Source organism: Nomascus leucogenys, chromosome 22a (assembly GCF_006542625.1).
Source record: "Nomascus leucogenys isolate Asia chromosome 22a, Asia_NLE_v1, whole genome shotgun sequence".
NCBI classification, from domain to species: domain Eukaryota; kingdom Metazoa; phylum Chordata; class Mammalia; order Primates; family Hylobatidae; genus Nomascus; species Nomascus leucogenys.
Genome location: NC_044402.1, coordinates 71,315,218 through 71,337,653, shown reverse-complemented (window position 1 = coordinate 71,337,653; position 22,436 = coordinate 71,315,218). Strand labels below are relative to the sequence as shown.

Here is a 22,436-nt window from a genome sequence, read left to right as displayed (position 1 = left end):
TATCCTTTACTATGATTGCCTTTGAATTCTTTATAGATTTGTTCTGCCTTGTCCCTTACATAAACTTATTTTTATTCTTTTCAGTTTCTTTACACTTAACCCTTAATAATAATATGTAATTAGCTAATGTTTCTTGGCTGTACCATGTAGTATTCTAAACACCTCATATGTTTTACCCCCATTTAATCCTCTCAATAACCCTGACTTTTGGGGCTCAGAGAGGGTATTAGCACAGAGTCACTCAGCTAATAAGCTAATCTGATTGCAAAGAGAATGCTATACTATATCTGATCTCATAATTTTATAGTTTTGTACCAAAGTAGTCACTTTACTGCTTATCCCCTCCTGCTTATTTTTAGGTTGAATTGATGGCAGGGAATGGGGACCTTCTTTCTAATAAATACGTAAGCTTTTAAGTGAAAGGGGCACCTTTGTGTATAAATCACAATGGAACCAAAATTATTAAATGTCTCTTTAATGGTATTCATTGTTTTTTAAAAAAACATAAGGCATGTAAAGCTATTAAAACACTGATCATTCTGTGTTTTTAAGAAATAGGCTGGTGATTTGAACAAGTATAAATTATTTTTGAGACCACCAGCGAAAATTGAAGACAGGTTAGGTATTAGACGAGATTAAGGAATTATTACTGATGTAGTTAGGTGTCATAATGGTATGTGGTTATTTTTATTTAAATACTGATGTGTTTACTGGGAGAAATAATGTATTTGTTTTAATAATACTCTGGTTGGGGAGGGTGGGATGCAAGGGTACTAGGGAATAAATGAAACAAGAATGGCAAAATTATTGATAATTTTTGAAACTGGATGGTGGGGCATAAGGGCACATTATAGTAGTCTACTTGTGTATATGTTTGAACAGTTTTATAATAACTGTAGAATTTTTTTCAACAGTTAGAAAAATAACTGTTAGGAACTTTTTAATTTTTCTAAAAAGTGAAAAAGAAGTAGGGGATTGCTAGGAAAAGATAGATTTTAAAGGTTTTATCCAACCTACAAAAAAAGTGGCACAGTCATCTGTTTTCCTGGCTGCTTACTACTAGTATACAGGAGTAAGTCCATATTAAAAACAAATAATAGGCCGGGCGCGGTGGCTCACGCTTGTAATCCCAGCACTTTGGGAGGCCGAGGCGGGCGGATCACGAGGTCAGGAGATCGAGACCATGGTGAAACCCCGTCTCTACTAAAAATACAAAAAATTAGCCGGGCGTGGTGGCAGGTGCCTGTAGTCCCAGCTACTCGGAGAGGCTGAGGCAGGAGAATGGCGTGAACCCGGGAGGCGGAGCTTGCAGTGAGCTGAGATTGAGCCACTGTACTCCAGCCTGGGTGACAAAGCGAGACTCCATCTCAAAAAAAAAAAAAAAAACAAATAATAGCTTTATTGTTTTATTTTTATTCAGTATATTGGCATTTATAAAATTTAATGTGAAAATTTACATTAAGGTTTTCTCTGATTTATTACCATGGAATTTCTGTCTTCTGATAATAAAAGTGTCATTGAACTATATATAGTCTTAGCGGAGAAGATCATTAATAATTGTAGGGTTTGTCCTAATTCCATATTATTGCAAAAATTATCACCAAAATAAAAAATATCTCTTCAGCTATTCAATTGGTCTTTCATCTTAATTGTTTTTGACTTGAAATCCTAGGCTTTTGACCTTTATGAACAAAGATATGCTGCTGTGAAGATACATCAGCTTAATAAAAGCTGGAGAGATGAGAAGAAAGAAAACTACCACAAGTAAATACTAATACTTTATGGTTTTTTAAAGTTGAGTATTTTTTGAACGATCATGGAGAATTAATACACTGTCTTCTCGTAGACATGCCTGCAGAGAGTATAGAATACACAAAGAACTGGATCACCCCAGAATAGTTAAACTCTATGATTATTTCTCCTTGGATACAGATACGTAAGTGAATATTAAGGTTTAATTTTTAAGGAAAGATATGCTTGCTTTCTCTTTCCTCATCCTGTGTTGATGTTATAAATACTCTCCATTTCCCCATTGTGATTCTGAATTCTTGGATATTACTTATGTCTAATTTTTTTCTCTTCCTTGTTGTAGGTTTTGTACAGTGTTAGAATACTGTGAAGGCAATGACTTGGATTTCTATCTGAAGCAACACAAGTTAATGTCAGAGAAAGAAGCTAGGTCTATTGTAATGCAGATTGTAAACGCACTAAGATATCTCAATGAGATCAAACCCCCTATTATACATTATGATCTTAAGCCAGGTAATTATGAAATTTGTCCAATTTTTTTTAAACGAGTATAGTTTTTAAAAGTCATTATCTGAAAACATGTTTTTTGGTTTCACTTTTAAGACATCAGTAGAATACTAGTAAAATTAGAAGTTATTAAAGTTATGTTTTTCATGTATGTATCATTAAAAGAATCTTATATTTTATTCTTAGGAAACATCCTACTGGTAGATGGAACAGCATGTGGTGAAATCAAAATCACTGATTTTGGTCTGTCCAAGATTATGGATGATGATAGCTATGGTGTAGATGGAATGGATCTAACTTCCCAGGGGGCAGGCACTTACTGGTAAGTGTATTACTAAAAACATCAGAATGTCTAGATTAGTGCCCAGTGCTTTTATGATAATTTAGTGTTTTTTTATTTCCATGTAGCCATTAAGATTACTGTGGTAAAGGTACTGATATTAAAGCTCTTAGTTGAGAGGGAGACTTCCGTGGTCATTCCTCTTTTCTTATCTGTTCTTAACTGCAAATAACAGCATACTGGAGAGAGAATGACCTGGCATTAACAAGTGACTTTAGTACCTGCGAGTCAGAAACTCCTAACAGGAAGAATTCATTCATGGGTTTTCTTCTACAATGTTTGTTAGGGTGATGTTTATCATAAATATACTTATGTTAATATAATATTTTAACTATTGCAAGCAAAAACTGCAAGCATCAAGCCCTCTCTATGGAGGTTATATGGTAGCAGGGATCTTCGTTTTATTTTGAGACAGGGTCTTGCCCTGTGCAGTGGTGTAATCTTAGTTCACTGCAGCCTCAAACTCCTAGGCTCAAGTGATCTGCCCACTTACTCTTGAGTAACTGAGACCACAGGTACGCACCCACTATGCCCAGCTAATCTAAATTTTTTGTAGAGACAAGGTCTTAATTTGTTGCCCAGGCTGGTCTTGAACTCCTGGTATCAAGTGATCTGCCTCTCCCAAAGTGCTTGGATTACAGGCATGAGCCACTGAACCTGGCTGGTGGTTTTTGTGGAAGATGGATGTTTTGTTGGTTATGAATGGAAGATAAATTTGGCATATTCTTTGGACTTGACTTTCAGAAATCCCTTTTAAAGACTTGATATGTATAGATTTAAATTTAGATATAATCACAGATTCATAGATTCAAATCTAAATGACTGTCATCCCCTCAGTATACCTACGTGTTAACAAAAACTACTTCAGTATGAATTTTCAAACTTGTTAAATTCACCAAAGTGGAGAACATAAACTATAAAATTTCAAAACAAACTTAGTTCTCAGAGAAAATTAGTTTAGCATAAAGAGTGACATTTTAATGGGAAGAAAGATAACTGCATTCAACTTCACTGAAACAGGATTGTGACTACAAACATAAATGTGACTTCAGGTTTTCCAGCGCAGTGTTCACACAACCTGAGCACATCATAACCAGTTACACACGATGCCACTGTTTGTATAGATTTCACTTTTATGAACAGGGATTAGTCATATTCGTGTATTCTTTTAAAGCCACTTTAAAATTTTAAATTTGGCTTGTGGCATTTCCTAGGAACATGGATAAGATAATAATGTCATGAATTTTTTCTTCATGTTTTAAGAAAACTATTCAAACTGGTAACCCCCTGAAAGTCAATATTCTCAAAGTCTTTGGATTTTTTTCTTTTAGCAACAAGGCTCATTTTTTTTTTTTAACAACAAAATCTTATTCTAATAAAACCAACAAAAACAAAGCATCTTGGTAGAATCTTAGATTCCATGGAAGATAGCTTGAAAACCATGTTCTAAATAGTAAATTTTTCTTCCTCTGCAGGACATTCTCATTATTTGTTTCTCTCTCACTCTGGCTTCACTAGTATAGGGAAGGACAAGGAAATTTCCCTTTTACAGATGGTGGAGGGACAAAGAGCTTATGTTTCAGGGGCTGTACTGGAAGGAGATACAATAATGGCATTGTTACATAGGAACATGGAATGTATTTCTCATGGAAATCTGTGGTCCAAAAATTGGTTTATGTCTACAGTCATATTAGTTGTTTAGCTATGTACAGCTGACCTTGAATAATATGGGTTTGAAATGCATGGGTCCACTTTTATGTGGCTTTTTTTTTTTTCGATAAATACATTGGAAAATTTTTTGGAGATTTCCAACAGTTTGAAAAATCTCACTGATGAACCATGTAGCCTAGAAATATTGAAAAAATTGGTTGGACACGGTGGCTCATGCCTGTAATCCGAGCATTCTGGGAGGCTGAGGCAGGCGGATCACTTGAGGTCAGGAGTTCGAGACCAGACTGGCCAACATGGTGAAACCTCGTCTCTACTAAAAATACTAAAAGTACAACAGTTAGCTGGGCGTGGTGGTGCATGCCTGGAATCCCAGCTACTCAGGAGGCTGAGGCAGGAGAATTGTTTGAACCCAGGAGGCAGAGGTTGCAGTGAGCTGAGATCACGCCACTGCACTCCTGCCTGGGCGACAGAGCAAGACTCTGTCTCAAAAAAAAAAAACTGAAAAAATTAAGATAAAGGTATGTCACGAAGGCATGAAATATATGTAGATACTCATCTGTTTTATCGTTTACTGCCATAAAATGTACACAAATCTATTATAAGAAGTTAAAATTTATCAAAACACGTATACAAACATAGACTGTACCTGGTGCTATTTGCAGTTGAGAGAAATGTAAACAAACGTAAAGATGCCGAATTAAATAATAACTTCATAAAATTAACTGTACCACATACTGTGTACTGTAATAATTTTGTAGCTACATCTTGTTGCTATTGTAAGGAGCTCAACTGTTTTGAGTATCTGTGATGCTAATCTCTTCCACGTGAGCAATTAATCTGTCCAGTAAAAGGCCTATTGCAGTAAAAAGTAATCTCTCGTGATTCTCAAATATTTTTCATCATGTTTAGTGCAATATTGTCAACCTTGAATAACAGCAGTAATGATGGAAGTGCTCTCAAGGATCAGAGAAAAATCATGACATTACAAGAAAAAGTTGAATTGCTTGATATGTACCACATAGATTGAGGTCTGCAGGTGCAGTTGCCCACCATTCCAAGATAAATGAATTCAACAAAAAGATCATTGTTAAAAAAAGAAATTTGTAAAGCTGTCACTGCAGCTATGTCAGCAGGCACAGAAACCTTGTACTTTTTTTTTTTTTTTTTTTGGAGACGGAGTCTTGCTCTGTCGCCCAGGCTGGAGTGCAGTGGCGCAATCTCGGCTCACTGCAAGCTCCGCCTCCCGGGTTCACACCATTCTCCTGCCTCAGCTTCCTGAGCAGCTGGGACCACAGGAACCCACCACCACGCCTGGCCAATTTTTTGTATTTTTAGTAGAGACGGGGTTTCACCATGTTAGCCAGGATGGTCTTGATCTCCTGACCTCATGATCCACCCGTCTCGGCCTCCCCAAAGTGCTGGGATTACAGGCGTGAGCCACCGTGCCTGGCGAAACCTTGTACTTTTTGCAAAATACCCTTTTATCTCTAATTGAAAATGCAAGCCATGCATGGTGGCTCATGCCTCTAATCCTAGCACTTTTGGGAAGCTGAGGCAGGCAGATCAGATCACTTGAGCCTGAGAGATGAAGATCAGCCTGAGCAACATGGAAAAACACCATCTCTACATAAAAATACAAAAATTAGCCAAATGTGGTGGCACACACCTGTAGTCCCAGCTACACAGGAGGCTGAGACAAGAGGATCATTGCTTGAGCCTGGGATGTGGAGATTTCAGTAAGCCCAGATTGCACCACAGCACTCCAGCCTGGGTAACAGAGTGAGAACATGTCTGTTACATGAACTACACGCCTGTAGTCCCAGCTACTCGTAGTCCTAGCTACTCGGGAGGCTGAGGCAGGAGAATGGCATGAACCCGGGAGGCGGAGCTTGCAGTGAGCCGAGATTGTGCCACTGCACTCCAGCCTGGGTGACAGAGCCAGACTGTCTCAAAAGTAGAAAAGAAAAAGAGATTATATGACCATTTTAAAGCAAAAGGAAGGTGAAGGATCTAAAGCTGGAGAATTTCATGCCAGTAAAGGATGGTTTAATAATTTTAGAAAAAGGATTGGCTTTAAAAATGTCAAGATAACAGGAGAAACAGCTCCCGCCAACCAAGAGTTCCCAGATGCTATTAAGAAAATAATTGAGGCCAGGCGTGGTGGCTCACGCCTGTAATCCCAGCACTTTGTGAGGCCAAGGCGGGCGGATCACGAGGTCAAGAGATTGAGACCATCCTGGCCAACGGTGAAACCCCATCTCTACTAAAAATACAAAAATTAGCTGGGTGTGGTGGTACATGCTGTAGTCTCAGCTACTAGGGAGGCTGAGGCAGGAGAATTGCTTGAACCCAGTAGGCAGAGGTTGCAGTGAGCAAGATCACACCACTGCACTCCAGCCTGGGCAACAGAGCAAGATTCGGTCTCATGAATGAATGAATGAATGAAAAAGAAAAAATACTTGAGGAGAAAGGATAGCTGCCTGAACAGATAATTTAATGCAGACAGAAGTGCCCTATTCTGGAAAATAAAAATGCCATGAAGGACATTTATTTGTAAGGAAAAGAAGTGAGCACCAGGATTTGATGCAGGAAGGGACAGACTAACTCTACTGTTATATGCAAATGCAGTTGGGTTTATGATCAGGACTGCCCTTACCTATAAAGCTGCTAACTCTGGAGCCTCAAACAGAGAAGATAAATACCAGCTGCCAGTGTTTTGCCTATACAACAAGGAGGCCTGGACAATTAGAACCCTTTTTTTGGATTGGTTCCATCAGTGCTTTATCCCTGAAGTCAGGAAGTACCTTGCCAATAAGGGACCACCTTTTAAGGTTCTTTTGATACTGGACAATGCCCCTGGCCACCTAGGAGCCCATGAGTTTAACACTGAAGATACTGAAGCCATCTACTTGTCCCCAAACACAACAATATCTGTAATTCAGCCTCTAGATCAAGAGGTCTTAAGGAACTTTAAGGCCCATTACACATGATACTCTATGGAAAGGATTGTCAGTGCTGTTAAAGAGGACCCCAGTAGACAGAACATCATGAAAGTCTGGAAGGATTACACCACTGAAGATGTCATCATTGTTTTAGAAAAAGCCATGAAAGCCATCAAGCCTGAAAGAGTACATTCCTGCAAGAGAAAACCGTGTCCAGATGTTGCATATGACTTCACAGGATTTATGACAGAGGCAGTCAAGGAAATCATGAAAGAGACTGTGGATATGGCAAAGAAGGTGGGGTGAAGGGTTTCAAGATATGGATCTTGGAGAAATTCAAGAGCTAAAAGACAGTCCTGCAGAGGAATTAAGGTGACTTGATGGAGATGAGTGCTTCCAAACTGGTGCCAGATGATGAGAAACTAGTGGTAGAAGAGGCACTGCCAGAAAACAAGTTGACATTAGACAGCCTGGCAGAAGGGTTTCTATTAGTCAAGACATTGCTTTTGACTTTTATGATATGGACCCTTCTATAATACAGGCACTGAAACTAAAGCAAATGGTGGAAGAAGGATTGATACTATATGAAAAAGCAAAACAAATTATGATGTCTGTAAAGTTGCACTGTGTCTGCCTCCCCTTTCATCTCTTCTCCCCTATCACCCCTGAGACAGCAAAACTAACCCCTCCTCAGTCTACTCAACCTAAAGATGACAAGGATGAAAACTTTTGTCATAATCCACTTTCACTTAATGAATAGTGATTTTCTCTTACGATTTTTCTTAATGGCAATTTTTTTCCTCTAGCTTACTATAAGCATTTAGTATATGATACAGCATATAAAATATGTGTTAATTAACTGTTCATGTTATCAGTAAGTCAACTTCCAGTCAACAGTGGGCTATTAGTAGTTAACTTTTTTTTTTTTGACAGAGTTTTGCTCTGTCGCCCAGGCTGGAGTGCAATGGCACGGTCTTGGCTCACTGCAACCTCTGCCTCCCAGGTTCAAGCGATTCTCCTGCCTCAGCCTCCCAAGTAGTTGGGATTACAGGTGCCTGCCACCATGCCTGGCTAATTTTTTTGTATTTTTAGTAGAGACAGGGTTTCTCCATGTTGGCCAGGCTGGTCTTGAACTGCCGACCTCGTGTTCTACCCGTCTCAGCCTCCCAAAGTGCTGGGATTGCAGGCGTGAGCCACCACGCTCAGCCTAGTAGTTAACTTTTTAGGGAGAGTCAAAAGTTAGACATGTGGCCAGGCACAGGGGCTCACTCATGCCTCCGATCCCAGCAGGAAGACCACTTGAGCCCAGGAGCTGAAGACCAACCTGGGCAACATAGCAAGACCCTGTCTGTATACATTTTTTTAAAAAATTAGCCCCACACGGTGGTGTGTGCCTGTGGTCCCAGCTAATTGGGAGGCTAAAGTGGGAGAATCACTTGAGCCTTGGAGATCGAGGCTGCAGTGAGCCGTGATCGCACCACTGCATTCCAGCCTGGGCAACACAGTGAGACCTGGTCTCAAAAAAAATAAATAAAAATCATACATGGATTCTCAACTGCATGGGTCAGTGCCTCCAACCCCTGTATCGTTCAAGGGTGAACTGTATTTGATATATTTGGATAGCACCATAAATACTCATGTATTTTAGAATACACATATAATATTGCTCTTATAAATTACCTTTCATCCTCAAAAACTTAAAATATTTAGTTTTGTCTCTCTGGTCTCAAATTCACTAAATCTTGGTGGACATCTTTTCCCAAGTTACTTTGACGTCAATTTCTGTGGTTGCTCTCCTTGCATACATACACCTCGTGCCTGGAGAGAGTATAGCTTAATGTTTACAAGCCATTCCTGTTTCAGTTACACACATAGACACCTGCATAAAATACACACTTTTATTGATAAATCTAGCTTTTTACTGCATTACAAATGAGTTATTGGTTATCTTTGGTGGTTTTACTTCACGGAAGTTTCATGTGTTTTTTAAGAGATCTGTCAACATCCTGCTGAAATCTTAATGATTTTAGCATAGTGAATACAAAACTGCATTTTTTTTTTAAAAAGTAAATTCCCATTTAGCAGCATTATTCCTTTTGATAATTTTATCTAAATTTTTGAGGTGTGAGATACTTGCATCCCTGTGATGGATCTTTTACTTATAACTGGAGATGACAATTTGACTTTTACCCTTCATCTATTAAAAATTATGAACTGGCTTAGTGTGGTGGCTCATGCCTGTAATCCTAGCACTTTGCAAGGCCAAGGTGGGAGGATCACATAAGTCCAGTAGTTCGAGACCAGCTTGGTCAACAGCGCAAGACTATCACTACAAAGAAAATATTAGCTGGGCGTGCTAGTGCACGTCTGTAGTCCCATCTGTTCGGGAGGCTAAGGTGCGAGGGTCACATGAGCCCAGGAGTGTGAGGCTGCAGTGAGCTATGATCGTACCACTGTACTCCAGCCTGGGTGACAGAGTGGGACCCTGTATCAAAAAAAATTATGAACTTATAAGTAGGACTTAGATATTTTTAAAATAGTAATTTTGAATACCCATTGTGTGTCAGACACTGCTAGTGCTTGAAACTGCACAGTGAATAAGAGTTCCTTGAGCTGCTCACAGTCTGGTGTGATTGTAGTTTAATGCCATAATAGAGGCATTGCACCATTGTGCAGTAACAGAGAAAAGCAGAGCCACCTGGGGAGAAGCAAAAGGCGGCTTATGGGGGTTGGGTGGGTCTTGAAGAAAAAAAGATGCTAAGTAATTGGAGTGATTAGGGAAGGCAGGAGTGATTGTCATATTCAAAAGCTCAGAGGATAAAGGAGTGGGGACGCAAGTGAATTGGTTTTGACTAGGCAATTTGGCAGGTTAGGGTGGGGGAAAATAGTGTATGCAGATTTTGAAAATGTATGTTGTTGCTGGATTAGCATGGGTCTTGTGTTACAAACAAGAGATAAAAGGTCTTGTTGGCAGTAAGTACTGTCGGAAGTTGTTTGAACAAAAGAACCACGTGATCAGGTATATATTTTAGGGAGAGAAGTGCCTACAGTTTGAACAGTGGTTAAAGAGGATGGGAGAGGATTTCTTCTACTATTATTAGATACTCTAAATTAGACCATTGTAACCTCTTTAAGTTTTTGTTTTGGTAGATAAGATAGAGATGATAGATAGATAGATAGATAGATAGATAGATAGATAGATAGATAATGAACTTTATCACAATGTTGTATGTGTTGGCTCTAGAGTTAAATGATAAAAGAATGTAAATGCTCTAGAAGTTCAGTTGATGATTTTCACTGATGGAAGTCCTAGAGTTTATGTATGAATAAAATTAGTGGTCTAAGATTTTACACTTAGAAGATTTTAAGTTACAGATTGTCAGTAGTAACCTTTTTTCTCTCCCACAAAACTTACAGGTATTTACCTCCTGAGTGTTTTGTAGTTGGAAAAGAGCCACCAAAGATTTCCAACAAGGTTGATGTATGGTCGGTTGGAGTCATCTTCTTTCAGTGTCTTTATGGTAGAAAGGTAAATTGAATTCTACCAGCCTTCAGCTATACAGAGATAAATTAAGTTGAATTTTTCCTTCTTAAAAGCAAAATTTCACTAACTTAAAGTCAATTTAGATCCTTCTAAAGAAAGCCAGGCTTCTCCTCTATTTCTTCCTAAAATTTCCATGGATCAGAATTATTTTAATGTCACACCAGTTTACTTGACCTACTTTTTGCTTTCTTTCCTTTTTTTAAGAAAAGTAACTATCTGTTAACATGCCAATATTTGTCTACTATTGGGAATACTGGAATCAATACTTTTCATTATCCACCATTCACCTGACCTCCTCTTACACCCCCCACCCCCCCACACACACAGTTTGGCCTGGGTGGGCAGTTTCCCCCTGTTGCTCATCAGGGAAATAGCATCAAACTTAGTCTTATTTCCCAACTTCTTTTTATATTGAAGTTGGAAGTGCAGGTTACCATAGATACTATCTAGCCCACATCCCACCCCATCCCTTCATCAATAGGGGAAGAGAGGTTAAGGGATTTGTGTGGGATCCAGAGCTCTTTCGTTTGAATTTGCCTGTGATGCACAAAGTATTTTTATTTTATTCTTTGGAAATTGTCATAGACATTTTCATTACTACTTCATCTCTTCTCTAACTGAACTTCATTGTTTATTCAGAATAAAGTTTTAAATTTCTCTTTATATTTTTATCTTATATTGCAACAGCATTATTTTCTTCTTCTTACAGTGTTTAATCTATGTTGAAGATCTATTAGATAGGCTTTCTTGGCCTGCTATCAATTATACCTTGTTTGTATGAGAATTCATCTCAGGTTTCAAATAACTGAGGAAGATTTTAGAACACAAAATATTTGGATTTTGGGCTTTGGGAATTCGCTTAAACAGAAATGATATCTATGTTTAAATATTTTGTGAGAAAAGTATCTCAACGTTTAATTTTTTTTTTTAAAGCCATTTGGTCACAATCAATCTCAACAAGACATTCTTCAAGAAAATACAATATTAAAAGCCACAGAAGTCCAGTTCCCTGTAAAACCAGTTGTAAGCAGTGAAGCCAAGGTATTAAATTTTTGTAAATGAGTTTTGTGAAGTAACTTTTCTTTCATCAGTTGTGCTGACAACAAGGTAAGTACTTTCCAGTAAGTAAAGTCACAAGACTCGCTGCTGCAGGGGATCTGTCCAGCAGGGGCTGGTGATTTACTTTCAGAAAAGGAGTTGCATCAGCCTCTGGTTGCTATAGTTTTTATTTTTTAAGCACCCAAATATGGTCTCTGATTGTTTATGTTCATCAGCTGCTACTTTGAAAATTAGGGAAAAATCACAAGATCTGGGCTCATCATTACCTTTTATGTATTATTTATCTGCTTATGTTAATACTGAGATATATAAGTATATAAGAAATATTAAAAGTAATAATAAGGCTGGGCGTGGTGGGCTCACACCTGTAATCCCAGCACTTTGGGAGGCCAAGGCGGGCAGATCATCTGAGGTCAGGAGTTTGAGACCAGCCTGACCAACATGGTGAAACCCCTCCTCTACTAAAAATAAAAAAATTAGCCAGGCATGGTGGCACATGCCTGTAATCCCAGCTACTTGGGAGGCTGAGGCAGGAGGATCACTTGAACCTGGGAAGTGGAGCTTGCAGTGAGCCGAGATCATGCCATTGCACTCCAGCCTGGGTGACAGAGCGAGACTCGGTCTCAAAAAAAAAAAAAAAAAGAAAGTAATAAATACCATTTATTTTAGTGCTTTTATATACATTATCTTGTAGCAACCTTATGAGGTATAGGTACTTCTGTTATTCCCATTTTATAAAAGAGGAGAACAGCCATGCCATGGCAAAAGGACCTTGTTCAGGATCATACCAGCTAGTAGGCAGCAGAGCTGCGGCTTATAAGTATCTACTCCTCCAGACTCCAAAGTCCGTAGCCTTGACCTCTATGCTGCTCTGTATTAGCTCTTGAGAGCTAATCCAGTATAATCCATATGTCTGTATAATAAAATTACAGGAAATAGCTATTTCTAATTAATAGCAAAACTTTTTTGGTGTTCAATATCTTCCTGCCTTCATCCTATCAGCCTTTTGTGTTTCTGTTTTTATTACTCCTCTGTCGCACTCATCACAAAGCTCTTTTCTCTGTGGCTTGCTGTTGTAGTCTTCTCTTTTTTAAACCTCGTCAAATTCATAAGACACATGAAGCTCCTATTTTTTTCTGGTGTGAATAGTTCAGGCCATAAGAATAATTCATAAACAGACACTATATAGTTTCTATATTCTGTTATTCTTACATAGTGCAGATAAATACTGCGAGATGTTTGGGGTCATAGTAACCTACCTAATTGAAAATATGCTGGGTTTTGTGTAATCTGATTGTGTTTATTAGAACTGTCCAGCATTCCATTTTGTCTCTTATATCTTTATTGGTTTTTTGTAAATTATGTGAATGGTGGTTAAAACATTTTGACAATTAAAAAGATAAATATAGGCCAGGCATGGTGGCTTACATTTGTAATCCCAGCACTTTGGGAGGCCAAGGCAAGACGATCACTTGAGGCCAAAAGTTCAGGAACAGCCTGGGCTGTAACATAATGAGACCCCATCTCTTAAAAAAAAAAAGAGGCTAGGCTTAGTAGCCATATATGCCTATAATCTCAACACTTTGAGAGGCAGAGGTGGTTGAGCCTTGGGGTTCAAGACCAGCCTGACCAACATGGCAAAACCTGGTCTCTACCAAAAATACAAAAATTAGCCAGGCATTGTGGCACACATCTAGAGTCCCAGCTGCTTGGGAGTCTGAGGTGGGAGGATCACCTGAGCTCATGGAGGTCAAGGCTGCAGTGAGCCATGATGATACCGCTGCACTCGAACCTGGGGGGACAGAGTGAGACCCTGTCTCAAAAAAAACAAATAGGCCAGGCGCAGTGGCTCACACCTATAATCCAGCAATTTGGGAGGTCCAGACAGGCAGATTGCCTGAGCCCAGGAGTTCGGGACCAGCCTGGGCAACATGGTGAAACCCCATCTCTACTAAAAATATAAAAATTAGCCCAGTGTAGGGGCCCGTGCCTTTAGTTTCAGCTTCTCGGGATGCTGAGCTGGGAGGATCACTTGAGACCAAGAGGTAGAGGTTGCAGTGAGGTGAGATTGCACCACTGCACTCCAGCATGGGTGACAGAGCAAAGACCCTGTCTCAAAAAAACAAAAGAGGGGCCGGGCGCGGTGGCTCACGCTTGTAATCCCAGCACTTTGGGAGGCCGAGGCGGGCGGATCACGAGGTCAGGAGATCAAGACCACGGTGAAAACCCGTCTCTACCAAAAATACAAAAAATTAGCCGGGCGTGGTGGCGGGCGCCTGTAGTCCCAGCTACTCGGAGAGGCTGAGGCAGGAGAATGGCGTGAACCTGGGAGACGGAGGTTGCAGTGAGCCGAGATCGCGCCACTGCACTCCAGCCTGGGTGACAGAGCAAGACTCCGTCTCAAAAAAAAAAAAAAAAAAGATAAATATTCTAAAGCAAAATGAATTATTTTTGTAAGATAAACATGACTCCTTTAAAAATATTTTAACTGTGCTAGCATCTAAATCTTATCTTATTTTCTGTCTATAGCCTCACTGAGAACAGAAATTAAATGAATTTAGTTGACGCAAGATCGTTTTTTAAATACTGACCGAAAAGACGAGGAGGAGTGGAGTTGCCAAAGGCAACGTCTCATTTAGCCATTCTTGGTTCTCTCCTTAGGCTCTTGTAGGCGCCACAGTCACCTTCTTGAGATCTGGAATCCAGGAAGGGTTAAGGGGTTGTTGGGGGGATATAATATTAATATGATACAATTATATAATATTAATATTTTAATGTAATATATAATATCCCTATATTCTGTATCACTACAGAAGATACCTTTGCCAAGCACTTTCCCTGACTTGGTGTGGGCATCTTTAAGTACATTATTTGTTGCAGACTTAACCTTAACCTTGCTATTGATAGCCTTTCCACCCCTCAAACTCTAACATATCAGTCTTGATGTTTTTTCTCCATCTTAATCATTTTTCAAAGTGATCTCTGAAACTTTGTTAAAGATAAAAAAAAAAATAAGACCTCTAAGGGATCCGATCGACTTCCAATAAACAGTAAGCTATGGTAAAATGAGAATAGCTAGGTATATTTTTAGAGAAAAATATACTTCTAATGAATTTCAAAGCAAAGAAAGTGCAAAATAGTTACCTTTTAATGTGATTATACTTCTGTTTAATGGTATATATTAATTTCTAGTGTCAGCAGTAAGAAAGGGAAACAATTACCAGTTACCTCCTGAGAATATTTTATCTGTTCCCTCCCCTCAAAAAAAGGATGAACCTCAAAATTTAATATTGAGTGAAAGAGGCCTGGCAAAGGAGAACATAACTTACAATTCTATTTATATAAAATTCAAAACAATCAGAACTCAACTATGGTGTTAGAAGTCAAGATAAAGGTTACCCAGGTTCGACTGGGGACAGAGCCAGTGCCTGGAACCGGGCATGAGGGGGATTCAGAGGTTCTTTTTCTTGATCTGGTTGCCAGTTACATAGATGTATTTACTTTGTGCTATGCACTTACGATTTGTGTGCATTTCTAAAAATGTGTTACACTTCAGGAAAAGTTTTTTTTTTTTTTGTAAGAGGCTATTCTCAAAGAATAAGTAAAATTGGTTTGAGAAAAAAAAAGTGATTATGTTCCATTTATTTAGCTTTTCCATGAGTGTAATGATGCATAGGGTTAACCTGGGAAACAATGTCCCTAATGGAAGTGTCACTTCAGTGATCTCTTCATCCAAAGAAAGTCTTTATGCCAGTAGGAAAAAAAATAATGGCTGAAAATGGCATCTTACCCTTTGCTAAACTGAAGTGATAACAAAATGGGATAAGGGTGGGAGGACTGTTTAGCAGAAGAAAAATGCTAGAAAAAGAAGTCTTCAGAATTTCATAAGCAGAAACAACTTTCCAGTAAAAGTTCAAATGGTTGCAATAGTAATTTAGACTGTAAAGTGAACCGCTGCAGGGGCTTCAAGCGGTGAGTTGCATTTGGAGTGAGAATTTTATAGCTACAGAATTTTTTTTTAAGGTTTGAACTTCCGATAAAATGAGATTTACTTATGTCTTAAATGTGTCCATCCTTCTGTTGATTCAGTTGATTGATATTTAGAAGGGAAAAAGATCATTAATTGCTGACATTTTCTTTCTCTTTTTGAGGCCTTTATAAGACGCTGTTTGGCATATCGAAAAGAAGATCGATTTGATGTGCACCAGCTGGCAAATGACCCATACCTTCTCCCACACATGAGAAGATCAAATTCTTCAGGAAACCTACACATGGCTGGGCTGACAGCATCCCCTACGCCCCCTTCTTCAAGCATAATTACTTACTGACTTTCCTCCAAGATTGGCATGATATCTTTGAATTGCTTCCAGATGCACACTTAAGTTTGAGAGCATTTGAGTGTTTTTTTGTTTTTGTTTTTTTTACACAAGACATGGTTAAGAACTGTTTGTGAACTGAAGTTCCTCATAGTGTCATTTGTATGAGAGTGGATCATGGACAATGAATAAATGCACACTTCTGACTATAATTTTGAGCAGTGAAGGATGACTGCCTGTTACACAGAAACAGGAATACCATGTTAAGATAGAAGAAAAAAAATTTGTTTATTTGGGGGAACACTGTAAATAACGTTTATAATACTTAAATACATTTGGTTGTTACTAGAGAGTTCTAATATGAAGGGTAGTTTTTCATTATTTAAAAACACATGGAAAAATATGAGACATATTTCTAACATACGAACTATAGTGCCTGGATACATTCTTCAGCATTTGGCAGTTAGTTAATCTGCTGAAACCAAAGTAAGAACTGAATGACAGTGACAGTTGTGTTTTATAGTAATAGAATGTGAGAGTTAGAATCCTTGGACAAAGTTAGGCTTTGTCATTTGCCTATTCAGACTTTTACCAAGTTGTACCTCGAGATCACATGTCTGTTTTCTTTCACTGGTTATATTAAAGGGAGAGCTATTATTTCTAAATACTTTACACCTTTGACAAAATGAGCTGCTTGGTTTGAAATCAGTTGAATTCACTAAATTATAATATTGCCAGTGTTTTCAACACGTTAGAATTGATAACAGGTATTTTTCTTTTGTTACCAGGCCTTGTTCATCAAAACAGGTGACAGTATGTAACCAAATGCAGACCAGTTCTATGCAGGATAATGATAAATTCCCTTCTAGCTCTATTGTAAATTGTTGTACAGATGTCATATTTCAATTACTAAGTTTCAGCAGCTTATTCTTGTACAAATGTTTAAAATATGGCTTTTCTAATTGGATATTGTATTTTTTTTAAGTCTTCTTGAAGGCGCTCTAATTGCTGCTAAATGATGTTGCTTCTTTGCTAAAAAATTAAATGACCTAGAAGGTGCAAGTTGACTGTACATCATAGAGAGATACTAAAAAGCAGACAGTCATTAACAAGATGTAAAAGTGATCCATGTTGGACATAATTGAGTTTTTTAAATCAGTTTATTGGGTTCTAGGGCTATAGAACACATAGATACTAGATTTTTAATTTGTTCATGGTTATTCTACATTTCTAGAAAGTTCTTATCAGCAAGATGGTCCCATAAACAAATTTCTTGTGGTTTGTACAGATTTGTTAAAATGTGAACATTTTCTAACTGCCTTGTAGGGTAGAAACCAGTATTTTTCAGGATGCTGTATTTCACTCCTGTAAGGACTTTTTCTTTATTGTCACATTCATAATGCTGATACTTACATGTAAGTTGTTCATGTTGCAGAAAAAGGTTATACTTACCACGGATTCTCTTTAATATTGTACAGTTAAACTGTATTTCTGATGTTGCAAGCCATTTTGTTTTTTCCTTGTACATAGACACATTGTCTCTTTAAAATGCTGCTGAAATTGTAGAGAATATAGCCAAAACAGTAATAAACAATGACAGTTAAAATGTAAAGACTATGAAAATTACATTGGAAGGGAGCTTTCAAGATGGTAGGATATTGACTGAGCTCCTTTACTTAAAAATCAGCTGAATAAATTCCTTAAGTATACTTCAAGACAAGTGTAAATTGTTTCAAGCTGGTAAAGTTAAACCTAATAACCATTATCAAGGCAACTCCTGGGTAAGTAACACTTAGAACTATCAAGAGTGGTTTAAGGGGCTGGCTATACCCATTCCTCTGTAGAGCAGAGAGAAATCCTATTAAAAAAATACTACACAGTAATGAAATCTTAGCATTGATTGAGTGCTTTACATGCTGCCTGCAAGTTTTCAGCTTTGTTGTTGGAGTTTCCGTCTTTATGAATTATAAAGTACTATGTTCATAAAGTATCATTTAAATTCCTGAACTAAAAGAAAATGCCCATTTTCCTTAAAATTTTGGGGAGATATGAAGTGAGTGTGTAAATCTAACTTTGAAGTTCGGTAAGTTAAGTAGTGCAGACCTAGAGATCACTGCTTTGCCATTTTACTTTCAAATGAATGAGAGCGACTGCTAGTGGCAGAACGCAGAAAAGGGGAAAAACAAGCCATGAAATGAAGTTGTTTTCTTGACCTGGGTTTAGGTCATCATTTTAAAATCAAAGATGTGTAGGAGATGAATCAACTTATAGACCCATATTTTCCTTCTAAAAGTTACCCAAAGAAATGTTACAGATTTTGAATAACATGCCAGTGACCCAGCAGGCCCAAGATGGCTAATTGAGCCACATTAAATAACTTAACTTTTACCCTCACATGGAAAGTTGGTATCTATTGCTAAATGATTTCAAGGTCACTCTGACAGTCTTTGACACTATTTTTTTTTTTAGGGTTTTATTGTTTTCTGGTCTCCTGGTGTCTGTCCTCAGAATTAAAGCATGTCCTACATCCCTAAGATGATAGCCAAGGCCTCTCTTTTAAGAGTCAGCACTGATGTAGGGTAAAATCTACAGTTTTTGCATATGAATTTAAAATCTTTCTTTGATTTGAATTTGCTTTAGTGTGTGCATGTTGAGAGGAAGTAAGTGTAGAAACCACCCTAATTTGTAAGTTGGGAGTTGGAGATACTTGGTGGTTTTTCAAAAATAAAGACTCAATCTTTTTTTTTCTTTTTTTTTTTTTTTTTTTTTAACACTCACTGCCATCTCCTTCTAAAACAACTCTGTCAGTTTAAATGGCATATAAAATGTGAACAAACACCTCATTACATGAAGTCAAAATGAAGAGCTTCGGTGAAACATCTAAAGAGTATATTGTGTGTTGTTTTGCTGTTCATCATTACTTATTAAATGCAGTAATGTTGATTGCCCTCATGCTATTAGCTGTGTTTTAGTTGTACAGTACAGTTCACCTAGATTGTTAATTTACTCTTAAAATTTAATTACATTGCTGTTTGATTTTTGTGTGAATGTTTTAACCTTACTTACACATTTAAAAGCCCATTGACAGGTCTTTCTTTAATTCTGCCTTAAATTTTGACCTGTTAACTGATGATTTTTCTTCTACATATACTAAATTTCAATGTTCTGAAGATTTAATCTAATTCAAAAAATGCTTTTAGGCTGGCAGTGATGGCTCATACCTGTAATCCCAGCACTTTGGGAGGCCAAGGCAGGTAAATCATTTGAGGTCAGGAGTTGGAGACCACCAACCTGACCAACATGGTGAAACCCCATCTCTACTAAAAGCACAAAAAAATTAGCTGGGCATGGTGGTGCATACCTGTAATCTCAGCTACTCAGGAGGCTGAGGCAGGATAGTCACTTGAACGCCAGAGGCCCAGGTTGCAGTGAGCCGAGATCACACCACTGCACTCCAGCCTGGGCGACAGGGTGAGACTCCATCTCAAAAATAAATAAATAAGTGCGTGCTTTTAGCAGCTAGTTTTAGAATTAAATTGGAATTCTAGTTCCTGTGTTTCAGTTCATTCTTCGGCAGTTTTAGAATTTATATAACTTGTTTTTCAATTTAAATTAGATGTATTTCCTACAACATAAACATCTCCATTTACCTTCCCCTACTTTCCCTTCATTTCTCTTTTTTGAGGATTACCCCCCCACCCCCGGAATTCTATAATTTTTGAAAAGGAAAGATTTGAGTAAATGTGTTTAAATCAACTTTTAAAGTTATTTGCAGAGAGCCAGAGAATGGGGTAGAAGAGTTATAGTTAGTACAAAAATGCATGGCTTTCACCTGGAAATCTTCATTTGTCTAAAGTAATAGGGATGTGGATTATCTACACACATATGACTGGTTTTGTTTTTGTTTGAGATGGGGTTTCACTCTGTCAGTCACCCAGGCTGGAGTGCAGTGGTATGATCTTGGCTCACTGCAACCTCTGCCTCCCAGGCTTAAGCTGGGACTACAGGTGTGTGCCACCATGCCCAGCTAATTTTGTACTTTCTGTAGAGATGGGGTTTCACCATGTTGCCCAGGCTGATCTCAAACTCCTGGGCTCAGGCGACCTACCTGCCTGGGCCTCCTAAAGTGCTAGGATTACAGGTGTGAGCCACAGTGCCTGGCCCATATGACTGTTTTAAGAAGGTCAATAAAATAGGTTAAGATCTCAATTTTTTTGAACCAGAGTCTTTGGATTAAAATGTTGACTAACATTTACTACCTGTGCTTCTGGTTCCTCATCTGAAAATTAGGATAATAACTACCCATCGTGCAGAGTGGCTGCAAGGAAGGAATAAGTGAATTCACGTATGTAACACACTCAACCTTTACTTATATGCCCAGCTCATAAGTAGGTACTGTATATAAGCTGCTATTGTCATCATCGCTTTTTAAAACTCAAAGATTATTCTATTAGCCCTATTTATAAAATTCTGTCTGCTTTGCTTCCTGCAGTAATTTTAATTATTTTAAGAAATACTTTCACAGTGCTTGACTCAGGTTTCAAACAAGTGATGATTAGATTGTCCAGAAATGGAAGGTGAGGAAATGTAGCAATTTGAAACAAAAAGTAGTAGCTGTATATGTGAACTAATTGCCGAAAGGATCATGCCCTCGTGATGCTGTTTCATCACAGATACCTGTCATATTTTCCAGAGTTTCCTTGCTAGTAACAACTGATTGAGGTAGGACAGATCACAGTATCCCTGTTTTACAAAGGAAGAAACATTTGGAGGGGGGAATAACAGTAAAGCCACATAACTGGTAAACACAGATTTTGGAGTCTTGGAGCAAGGTTCTCTGTCACTCAGGCTGGAGTGCAGTGGTGCAGCCTCAGCTCACTGCAGCCTTGACCTCCTGGGCTCAAGCAATCCTCCCACCTCAGCCTCCCAAGTAGCTGGGGCTACAGGTGCACGCCACCATACCCGGCTCCTTTTTTTGTATTTTTTGCAGGGGCTCCCCATGTTGTCCAGGCTGGTCTCAAACTCCTGGGCCAAGTGATCCACCCACTTCAGTCTCCCAAAGTGCTAGACTTACAGATGTAACCCACACCATGCCTGATGTAAGAATTTTTCAAGTGTTAAATGAAGAATGCCATCTGAGCTGAGTCTTGTTGGCTGTGAGTCACTAGAGAGCAGAGCCCTGCCACAGACCCATTCTAGGTAAGATGGAGAGTGGGCTGCACCTTTTCTGTTCTTACATCTTTTTCCCTTGCCTTTTTAAGTCAAAGATCAGGTCCATCAATGAGCTACCCCATTCTACCCATGTTACAGAAAGCACCTCATAGAGGTCTTCCTCTGCCTGCTGTCACAGGCACAGAAAGTACACCTGGTTCCTCTCCCTGCAGTGGTACCAGTTGGTCTTTTAAAATTAAAAAAAAAAAAAAAAGGCTGGGCGCAGTGGCTCATGCCTGTAATCCCAGCACTTTGGAAGGCCGAGGCAGGTGGATCACCAGAGGTCGGGAGTTCGAGACCAGCCTGACCAACATGGAGAAACCCTGTGTCTACCAAAAATACAAAATTAGGTGTGGTGGCACATGCCTATAGTCCCAGCTACTCAGGAGGCTGAGGCAGGAGAAACGCTTGAACCTGGGAGGCGGAGGTTACAGTGAGCCGAGATTGTGCCATTGCACTCCAGCCTGGGCAATAAGAGCAAAACTCCGTCCCCCCCCCCCCCAAAAAAAAGTTTAAAACTGACTCTAGTAAGTCAGTAACTCCTCTAAAGGAAGCCCTGGAACTTTGGAGAGATTTCACTAATTAACCAACTCACCAATATATAGCCCCTCAACATTGTATCTCGAAGTCTTCTAAATCTGATGAAATTACCTATGTGTGGTGTTCTACCACCAAGATCACAAATGGGTACTTCTGATTGCATCAAGTGACTCTACTGGGGTTTAAAATTGCTGTATCTAATTATGTTTAAGATTCTCTGTGTGATCCATTTTCACCTGAAGGACCTTAGATTGTTCTCAAAACTATATGCCTTGGGCCAAACAGTATATGTGCATGACCGGCATCCCACCCGTTCTTGATTGGGTGTGTGGTATGTCACAGGGGTACTAAGGTCTTATTTCCATTATATGACAGACATCAAACTCAGATACTAAAATTACCTGATCTAAAGAATGAGCATGGCTGATTTGTTACTAATATTAGTCATGTTTTTGGTGTTTCAAATGATCTTGTGTCATATTGCATCCTAAGAGCATCTCTTTATGTCTGCTACTTCCCAAATTCATAGCTTCCTTTTTTTGTTTTTGTTTTGTTTT

General features: G+C 38.7%; 1 protein-coding gene across 4 annotated transcripts in view; it reads left to right on the top strand.

Moving 5' to 3' along the window:
* Positions 1 to 17,837, top strand: part of TLK1 (tousled like kinase 1) — a 171,138-nt gene extending 153,301 nt beyond the window's left edge. For all 4 annotated transcript variants that reach the window (XM_003254252.4, XM_030802753.1, XM_030802751.1 and 1 more), the window contains 7 exons: positions 1,673 to 1,764; positions 1,847 to 1,936; positions 2,093 to 2,262; positions 2,443 to 2,578; positions 10,627 to 10,738; positions 11,687 to 11,794; positions 15,964 to 17,837. In XM_003254252.4, coding sequence (XP_003254300.1) covers positions 1,673 to 1,764; positions 1,847 to 1,936; positions 2,093 to 2,262; positions 2,443 to 2,578; positions 10,627 to 10,738; positions 11,687 to 11,794; positions 15,964 to 16,140 — 885 coding nt within the window. In that variant the 3' untranslated portion in view covers positions 16,141 to 17,837. The remainder of the gene's footprint in view (positions 1 to 1,672; positions 1,765 to 1,846; positions 1,937 to 2,092; positions 2,263 to 2,442; positions 2,579 to 10,626; positions 10,739 to 11,686; positions 11,795 to 15,963) is intronic.
* The last annotated feature ends 4,599 nt before the right edge of the window (positions 17,838 to 22,436 follow it).